Source organism: Antrostomus carolinensis, unplaced genomic scaffold (genome assembly GCF_000700745.2).
Source record: "Antrostomus carolinensis isolate BGI_N321 unplaced genomic scaffold, ASM70074v2 scaffold28400, whole genome shotgun sequence".
NCBI lineage: Eukaryota > Metazoa > Chordata > Aves > Caprimulgiformes > Caprimulgidae > Antrostomus > Antrostomus carolinensis.
This window is the reverse complement of record NW_010288237.1, coordinates 2,236-11,908: the sequence shown is the minus strand read 5'-3', so window position 1 is coordinate 11,908 and position 9,673 is coordinate 2,236. Positions and strand designations below refer to the sequence as shown.

Genomic DNA, 9,673 nt, shown 5'->3' with positions numbered 1-9,673 from the left:
AATCAGTTTGTTCTGCAGGTATCCTTTGGCAATGCTTTCCTGTGGCAGGTGAGCTGCTGCTTCTGTTAGTCTGTCTCTTTTTTTTTCCTCCCCTTGAATATTTTTCTGAGCTGTTTTGCTGGTTTTAATATTTCAGCACAAATTGGAGGCAGACTGAGCTAAAAAATATCAGCAGCAATACGGACAGGGAATACATTCTGCTTTTAGCCATTGGATTATATGGCAAGAAACTTTCCAGGGGAGTTACTGTGAAGTCGTCTAATGCAGTAAGAGATTGGCTACAAATTTCATCTGCACAGAGATGCCAAAAGTACCTGAGTTGTGTATTGCTGGTGTAGCTTGTGCCAGCTGACTTGGGTGCATACAGGTGCTTACTTATATCAGCAAAGTGTCCCTGCTGCTGGCAGGGGGTTGGAACTGGATGAGCTTGAAGGTCCCTTCCAACCCAAACCATTCTATGATTATTTAATTTCAGTCTTTGCAGGGTGTATTAATTCTTTCTCTCGAGTTTTCCCCCAGCACTGCTGACTTACTTTCCTTACGTTGCCCAAATCTTTGACTTCTCTCATTGCTTTTTGTAATTTAACTCCAGAGCCTTTTGAGATCCCCCCCTGTCACTGATGCTCTGCAAGGCTGTGCTGGCAGTCGTGTCCTAGGCCACTGGTGATTCCTGCACGGTTGTGTCACAAGGTCACTGTCACAAACTGAACCAACTCCACCATCAGCTGCTTGCCATTTGAGGTTCTGTTTGCTAGCGCTGAAACTCTACTAGAGTTTCATTTCCTCTTTCCAATCTGAATACATTCATACCTATCTCTTCAAACACCACATTGTCTTTTAGCTTAAAAAGCTCTTCTTTTTTTTTCCCCAGTTGTAAACACTCCTGATGATTTATCTGGAAGGAAGCACATCTCCACTCTCCCTCTCTCTCTCTCTCTTTTTTTTTTTTTTTTAATTTAAAAAAAAGTTAATTTGATAAACTGTTTGTACTTTGTTTTTTATTTCAGTTGGTTTTACTTGAGTGCTGGACTCGACTGGCAGGGTACACAGTACCCCAGACAGGGTCTGGTACAGCAGTGTTGGTACTTACTTATCCTGAGTGTTATCTCACCTGGATTGTGCTAGGGTTGCCTTTTCCTGGCTCTGTCACACTGACAGATGCTGTCATTTCAGGACTGACTGCTATTCCCAGCTTGTTTTCTCTCCTGTTGCTGTTTCTACCTGGTGACTTTTCATCCCACACCAGAAATTGTCTCTGGTTCCATCCCAAGTTGTGCTGAGGTGCAGAGTGCAGAAGCCATGTCCACATCTAACCATGGTTTTAACAAAGTGTGTCCAGACATACCTGATTAGCTGTAATCAGATGAGGGATTTGGACTCTGGCAGCCTTTTGAGTGTTTCTCTCATTGTGTGTAATGTGATTAGAGGGGAAGATGTGACAATGGAAAGCTCATGGAAATGAAATTGGATTGCCCGTGGCTGTTGCAGACCTTTGCCTGGTAATAGGCCTTGTGCCACCTAACGCAATTTCTTTGTTAAACATGTTCCCAATAAAATGCATAACTGTCAATTAGGAGAAATACTGTCATCTGGTCCTTTAGTATATGCAATTTAAAATGGGGCTTGAGATGTTTTTGCCTCTTGCATGACTGCAATTGAGAAGACACTTGGGTTTTTTTCCTCTTACAGATAAGAAATGTCCCTTTATGCTGAGCACTTGTCCCCCGTGTGCTACCTCAATCAGATTAGGCTGCCTTTCTGGCAAGAATGTTTAGGATGGTGCAGCAATACGATGATGTAAAGGTCAGAGGGACACACCTCCTTTAAATTGTCCTGCTCTCTTTGCTGTGTGTTCTCTGTAGTCAGAGTGCAGAACCATGAGGATGCTCCAGAAGTTTAATCCAGAGGCAGGAGTTCTCAGTGGCTTGAAGTGTTTTCTCTTGCAGTAGCAGCAGAGAAGCCATCTTCTGTTTAGAAAAAGTGCTGCTTCTTATTTCTTTTCCCTTTGTTTTTCAGGGTCCTTCTTTTCTACGTGCCTTTTTGAATCTCTCTCTTGTAAAGATGTCTCACGATCACCTCATGAACAGCTCCATGTTACCAACCATGCATCCTCCTGAACATCATCACTCGACAGCAGCCCCAGGACATGGCCATGGATCTGACATGATGATGATGGTAAGTAGAAAAGTCATAATTAGCCAGAGAGCTTTTCCTTGTCTGTGGTTCAGAGTAACTTGTCATCTTAAAGACTCTGCTCTTGAGAATCAGAAATTAAACTTAGGTTGGGAAGATGTGAATCAATCCAGTTAAAACACAGACCCCCACTGTGGCTCTTCTGGGGTGAAGGAGTGGCAGAGATGATCTGCAACACGGACTGGAGGTCCATAGGTAAAATGATCTTTTCTTGCAAAAACCTTTCTAGCAGCCAGCCTGGTGTCTGCTCTTTATCCAACTAAAGGCAGAAATGCAAAGTAAGCATTTTCCTGCAAGAAACGGAGATGGATGGAGTTCTCCAGGGCTGTTAGTGTTGGCAAAAGCCTTAACTGGCACCGAGAGGATTGTGCACTACTCCAGTGGATTGTGCTGACCTGCAGGCAACCAACCTCTGCGGCCTTTTCCTCCTGAACTTTGAGTGTGCACTGGGTTTGGGGGGTGAGGTGCTACCAGGACTCTTTGCCATGTTGGTATGAAGGCTGTGTTGGTCCTGAATCCTGCTGCTCTAGCTAACTTTGATTTAAACGAGTTCAGACTTGTGCATGCTGGCATCACCAAAGCTTTGCAGGGATCCTGGCCAGAGTTTCCATGGAGATGACTGTAGAATTCATGTTTTATTGTGTGTAGCCAATTCTAGGGGCTTTTTCAGCTTTTTCTCCCTTTCCTAAATACTTTTGGAGTGAGTTTTAGATTATTAAAACGTGACTCTTTATGGTTAAACTTTGAAAACATTCATTTCCATTTCAAATGAGAACATACTCAGGAGTATATTCTGCAAGCCTTTGGTTAAAATTTGCCTGCCAGCCACGTGCCCCTGCAGAAGGAATCAAGAATCATTGCTTCTACTTTATACTGCAAACAGTATCCTAGCAGCAGAAGAGAGGACTAGAGCAGCTTTCCCCTTTGTGAACATGGCCCAGTACAAAGCCCAGTAGTGCTGGTGGAACTTGCAGCCCAGCACTGACACTGAAATCCTTGTGAAGCTCTTCATACCATCCAACAACGAGGTATTGGCGTTCTCTGATCCGTTATTTTCCATATAAATGCCATTTCTCTACAAGTATCAAGTGCTTTTATCTTCAGTGAATAGTTACAGGACCCTGCCTTACCCTGCAACTGAAAACTGATTAATTCAAACAAGATTTTGAATTAACATTTCACATAAAACTGGCAGGGAAGGAAGTGAATAGGTAGAGCATCTTAGACTGTACGTATTTTAGTGTATGTCTGTTCCCATTCCTCACTTGCACCAAGTAACAGGCTCTGTTTCAGCTGTGGTTTGTGGAACTAGGCTGTAATGCTCTCTGGGTTGTGTGGTTTTTGTTTTAAATGTAAAAAAAAAAAAGTTAAATTCATTAAAGAAATGGAAGTACTCTCTAAAAGATGTTTTATATTTATATTTTATAATTTCCGCTCTGGGGGTAATGAATGTCTGCTGATTCTTATGGATGCTGAAATTAATCATAATTCTGATCTTCAGCAAATAACCCTAATTAAGCAATGAGAAAGAGAAACTTCAAAGAGAAGTTCCTTGAGCTTCCTGAGTACTTTACATGTGAGAACACTGTGTGCAGCTGTGGTCAAGACTCACTAAACTGCAACGTATTTACCTGCTTGGGAAGATTAAATGAACTCCAGCAGGCTGGCAGATCACTGATGTCTCTCTCCCCTTCCCACAGTAGGTTCAGGAACCCTTATTTTCATCCAGAGAAGCTGTGGTCCTGCTTGCTGTGCTACAGCTCCTTGTTGTACCTGTATTTAGGTCTCTGTTTCCCATCAGTGATGAGGAGGTTCTGTAGGGAGACAACAGGCTGCTGGCACGGTGCAGGACGGGACCAGAGGATTCAGCTGTCCAAGCCCTTATCCCTATGAGGTCAAGGTGGGGAGAAGGAAGTGCCCTGTACCCCCAGCCCCTGAGTAGTCATGAGAGAGCAAGATGAGCTCCACAGAGACATTCCCAATCCCTGACTACTTGTGATGTTGAGGAGAAAAGGAGCTCCAAAAGCAAGGAGAAGGCACTTTTCTGTAGCAAATACTGTGAGGGACAGTGCCACTTAAAAGAGCTGCCCACTAGAATTGGAACCCAGGGGCATCTTTAGCCATGTCTTGCTTGTGTGTGTTACACTCAGATGTACCAAAGAGTTTCTTCAAGTCTATCTGGCAGCCAACTGAAATGATCTAAGTTCTTGTCATAGTACAAAAAAACCCCTTTGCTTAAACCTTGTTGTGAGCTCCATCTCAGGATGAGCTTGTTCAGGCTCATCTTGATATTCTTTATGTTTTGGGCAGGCAATGACTTTCCACTTCAGCTATGAGAATGTGCCATTGCTGTTTTCTGGACTTATAATCAATACTCCTGGAGGTTAGTAAAACTCTCTTGTCCAGTCCAAACAAAAAAGTTGTTGCAATTGATGAATGTTTCAGGAATTGTCTTGCTATTTATGCCAAAAAAAATATGCAGGCGTACTGCGCTGGGTCTGTTTTAAATGGCATCTGTGGGGTGAAAGAAAAAGGGAGATGTTTGTATAGTTTGAGAATTTGACTGGTCTTATTAGCAAAAGTGATTGCTGGTTTCACTTTGTGGGTGAAATCCCAATTAGCCTGTCAATTAAATTCACATTTCCCATCTGTACCTGTGTGCACACAGTGCCCAGCCACAGCCTCTGCGCTGCCATGCGCTTGTTGAATCCGACGCTTGAATCATCTTCTCTTGACTTGTTTTGAAGCAAACAGCTTTTGTTGCACAGATACAATAATGTTTCCCTCTTTTTGTCAGAAATGGCTGGTGCTTTTGTGGCTGTTTTCTTCCTGGCTATGTTTTATGAAGGTCTTAAAATTGCCCGAGAGTGTCTGCTCCGTAAATCCCAAGTCAGCATTCGCTACAACTCCATGCCAGTGCCGGGTCCCAATGGCACCATCTTGATGGAGACACATAAAACTGTTGGGTAAGAATTTCACTTCATTCTTAAGAGAAAATTTCTTCAGCAGCTGACAAGAGGTGAAAACTGGGTCAGAAAAGACTTTACGCAGCCAGTATTACTCTCTGCAAAGTATATTGACTTCAGATTGGGACACTGGAGGACACTGCTTGAGTCACTTGGCCACCCTTTAGGATGGAGGACAAAAGGAGGAGGGCAGTAAGGAGTCAGATCAGTCATTTTCAGAGCAGTAATGAACAGAAGTTTGTTCCTGAAGTTCCCAGGAACAGAATTTGGGTGTTATAGCCAACAACCCTGACAGAAAATCCTTAGGATCCTTCTGTTGACAGGTAGTCAAAGCTTCTACTCAGAAAAGAAGCCATTCTGCTTATTGAATGTGCAGGTAAAATAAGCTTGTAGAAGTCTGTTTCTCCAGCTAGAAGCTTTGTCCTCCCAGGAAGTACCACACTTTCTTTGTTACCAGTCAGCTCTCTGGGGAAAAACACATTTACAAGTGACAGACAGATGCAGAAGTCTGTGTCCAGCCTGCTTTGTTACCTTCTCTGCCATTTCATACCCACCTTGGCCTCCGGTCAGCCCGAGAGCTGAGTTTTCTCATTAGGGATGTGCATTTTCCCATCTGTGTCTCACAGATCCTGACTGTTCTTTGGGTTTTGTGTTCTCAGACAGCAGATGCTGAGCTTCCCTCACCTCCTGCAGACTGTCCTGCACATCATTCAAGTCGTGGTCAGTTACTTCCTCATGCTGATCTTCATGACGTACAACGGATACCTCTGCATAGCAGTGGCAGCAGGGGCAGGGACGGGCTATTTCTTCTTCAGCTGGAAAAAGGCAGTTGTTGTGGATATCACAGAGCACTGCCATTAACACTGGATGCTGCCCAGAAGCCTTTCCACCCCCACTGCTCTCTTGGAAGTGCAGCCATCACCAAGGACTGGATCATTCCTAAGCTGAAAGAGAAACAATCTAAAGAAAATCAACTGGAGTTCACCACAAGTTCCTAGCTGGAGTGTAGGGATGTGAGGAGCTGGGGTATGCTGCTCCCCTTGCTGCAAGGCTGGCAGCAAGGGCTGACTCTTGAGGGCCCCGTGGTAGCCAATTCTTGGCTAGGATTTGCTTTATTTTTAGATTATGCAGTGATTGAAATTAGTTGGCTGACAGAAATGTAGAAATTATTCTTTAAAAACAAAACAAAACAAAACAAATTTATTTTTAAATTGTAACTGCTCATCTGTGAGGGTTTTATGAACAGTAGGTGAAGATCAAAGTTGCCAATGGAGTCTCTACGTGTGCAAACGGCTGTTTTAATTTTAATTTTATTATTATTTTTTCCTCAATAATTTCCATAATGCCAAGATGAGGAGATCTCCCTGGCATTGTGGCTTTGGGGGCCAGTGACACCTTCTGTTGCAGAAGGACTCAGCCTCTGAGGAAGACTTGGTGCTGCACATCAGACATGCTCAGGTGTGTCCTGACAAGGGAGAACTTTGACATAACTATGTGACCCATGTGCTTCAGGGTGGTCTAGGTGAGTCTGTCCTCCAAGCCCATCAGAATCTGATGTTAATTTTCTGATGTATCCAACAGCTTCAAGTGATAAACATTGGAATTTGGCTGCTTTCACTTCCCAATCATGGAAATATATGGAGTAGATGCAGGACACCATTGGTGTATTTTACAGGGCAAAAAGATTTTTAAATAAACCATTGAACCCACATTTACTTCATGTTGAATTGCACCTGGGTGGATCTAGAGCCAGACTTTTGCTTTATTAAAACTAGTTCTGTAAATGAAGCAAGAGCTAAATAATGATTTGATGACACTAAAGGTTCAAATCTCTGCAGAGGGCATTCCTTGGTTGAGATGAAGGAGGTAAAACAACCGTGTTCCTGTAGAGGAGAGATTTGGGGAAGAAAATAAAGAAAAGATAGGACTATACAGCAGCCTTTGGTGAAATTCAGGTGAAATTTGGAGCAGCTTGGGCTGATTAAAAAGTATTGCTGACCCAAATTACTCCTCTTTGTCCTCATAATCATGCTGTGACCGTGTTAGCTTGATGGTGCAGGAGATAATCGGTGCCAGTGGTGGACAAGTGTTTAGTGCTGTAAAAAACTTCCCGTTCAGCGCTGTGAGCTCAACACATTTCTCAGGCAAACAGGGGGTGACACAGGTAAAACCAGCGTCCTGCCTGCCTGGTGGACAACACAACAGGCTTTGGGTTTTCTAGGGAGCAGTTTTGCTTTAGCAATTCATTATTAAACTGCTTCTTGTTATAGGGAACATTGTGCAGAGTATGGTGCACAGCTGGAGTTTTCATTCTGCCCTGGGATCCCAAATTTTGTGCCAGTAACTGGCTGGAAGGGAAGATGGTGGGATTCTCAGCAGGGCACTGAAAAACAGACACTATTTTCAGTCTGGGACTGGTGTCTGGGACGTGCCTTGAGAACAGGGAGTCCTTTTGAGATGAAAATACCTGGGCACACGCAGTAGCATTTTTTTTTTCCTCCAAAGATGCTCGTAGTCACACTGTCAGCAGTAGCTGTGCAAGGAAAGCTGAGCTTTGTCAAGAGGAATTACATTTCTTTAGCCCATGGTGAGGCCCATCCCCATGTATCTGGGTTCCTCACTGTGCTGATGCTACTACATCAGCATGGAGCCCACCTTCCCCCACCACCCTCTTGGAAAGGCAACAGGAAATCTGTCACTGCTGCTACCAGGATCTTGAATGGCATCACCTAAAGTCAATCATCCCGGGCTGAGGCCAAGGTTATTTATTTGGACATCTTGTTTTCTTTGGGCAGTGTGAATATAGGATTGTCCTGGTTTTACTAGGACAGAGTTAAGAATAAAAGGAGATGAGTTAAAAGCAGGTTTAGGTTTCTAAAGAGCTTTTTTTCTGCAGCAAATTTATATTTGAGTGAAAGAAGCAAAGGTATTTTTATGAAAAAACTCTATCCACCTCCTGATGAGATGTAGGAAAAGCTCTTCCCCAGTCTGGTTTTTGAAGGGAGTCATGTCTGTCACAGGCTGCAGAAGGACACACTGATGCCCTCTCTCTGCATCTACCATCCAGGTACAAACCTTTAGTGCCCTCTAAGCAATCCTGCCTCTCTGTGAGAGCAAACAGACCCTTCCCATCCCTGTGGGAGAGCTGTGAGGAACTCACAGCGCTTGTCAGAGAACATGGAAGCAGTTAAATGCTAGAGATGGTTGTTAATGTTTTGAAATCTTTACACTGCAGGGGCTCGATCCCTGGAAGAGCTGAGAGTCGACGTTAAACCAGCCCGGCTCTGCTCCGTTCCTGGTGAACAAGGGAGAGTTGCTGTTACAGGGATGTCAGGTTGTGGGGTACAGGCACGAGTGGCTTTGTGTGATGACACCAGTTACTTCATATACCTCTTGCTGTGTCTTTCTCTAAATCAGCACCTCTGCTTCGCCTCATCTTCTTCCTGTCACCTTGTAGCCACATTTCCTTGTGTTCAAGTGACCAGACTTGAATTTTCTGATTGAAGTGATCCGAGATGAATGACTCTGAGATTAGGCAAGAGCTGTGGCTTTTACAATACAAACCCCATTCTCTTGTTGGTTTTTCTGCCTCATTCTACATGTAGCACCTTGAAATTGTTTTCCCCCTCTGAGGATGAGTCCCTCTGCCTTCAAGGGGTCATCTCCTGCCCACGCTCACACAGGAGAGGGCACACAGCTTTCTCCAGTGTGCACAGAGGGAAGTGAGGCTGACCTAGCAGTCAGGAGCAGGAACTTGAGGAGCAGGACCTGGGGCAGAAGTCTCCCAGGTGTTTAGAGCACCTGAGCAGCCTGGAAGAGGGGATGGTTTGAGCACTGGGTGGTACCTGAGTTAGAAATGGGAGCCCAGGCTGGGCTGTGGGGAGAGGGGCACAAGGGAAGCTGGTTGAGGAGAGAAGAAGATGGAGGGCTGTGTCCTCTCTGCTTCTGAGCTCACTTTCTCCCTGAGAAAGGGATGTCCCTGCTCTCTCTGTCCCTGCCAGCTTGGCCACGCTGTCTTCAGGTTCAATGTCAATAATCCAGAGAAGCCACCTACCTCCCCGTGTCCCAGCCACCTCCCTCTGCTCCACCCAACGCCACTGGCTGCTGTGTTCTCGGTCCAGGTTGCTGTTTAAGCTTTGCCAGAGTCTGAGCAAAACCAGATCCCCTCACTCCTGGCTTCTACTCGCTGCTTTGGGTGCAGTCCCAGCCTTTCAAATTTCAAATTGTCCTGCTAACACTAAACTCACATGAACAGTGTTTGGAGGGAGGTGAGGACTCTGGTGATTACAAGACTTGAGTGAATTAAATTTCCACGTTAACACACGTGTAGTGTGCTCAGAATGTGATGTCCTGCCTCTGTCTTTGTCCCCTGATCTGTTGTCTGCACACGCTGTGCCTCTGCATTAATCACCTTGGAAGTGCACAGAATATCTGGGCTGTGTTCATCACTTGGCTTTGGTTGTTTTTCTTCGAGTGCCTTTTTGGTTTGTCTGGAGCCAATCCCACCCAATCCA

The 9,673-nt window shown here is 44.7% G+C and overlaps 1 protein-coding gene across 1 annotated transcript; it reads left to right on the top strand.

The window, feature by feature from the left end:
* Window positions 1-2,014: 2,014 nt before the first annotated feature.
* SLC31A1 (solute carrier family 31 member 1) lies at window positions 2,015-6,300 on the top strand. Its single transcript, XM_010166065.2, has 4 exons — window positions 2,015-2,175; window positions 4,504-4,576; window positions 4,991-5,159; window positions 5,819-6,300. Exons 1-4 carry the CDS (start codon window positions 2,062-2,064, stop codon window positions 6,018-6,020), a joined length of 558 nt encoding a protein of 185 aa, XP_010164367.1. The 5' UTR covers window positions 2,015-2,061; the 3' UTR covers window positions 6,021-6,300.
* The last annotated feature ends 3,373 nt before the right edge of the window (window positions 6,301-9,673 follow it).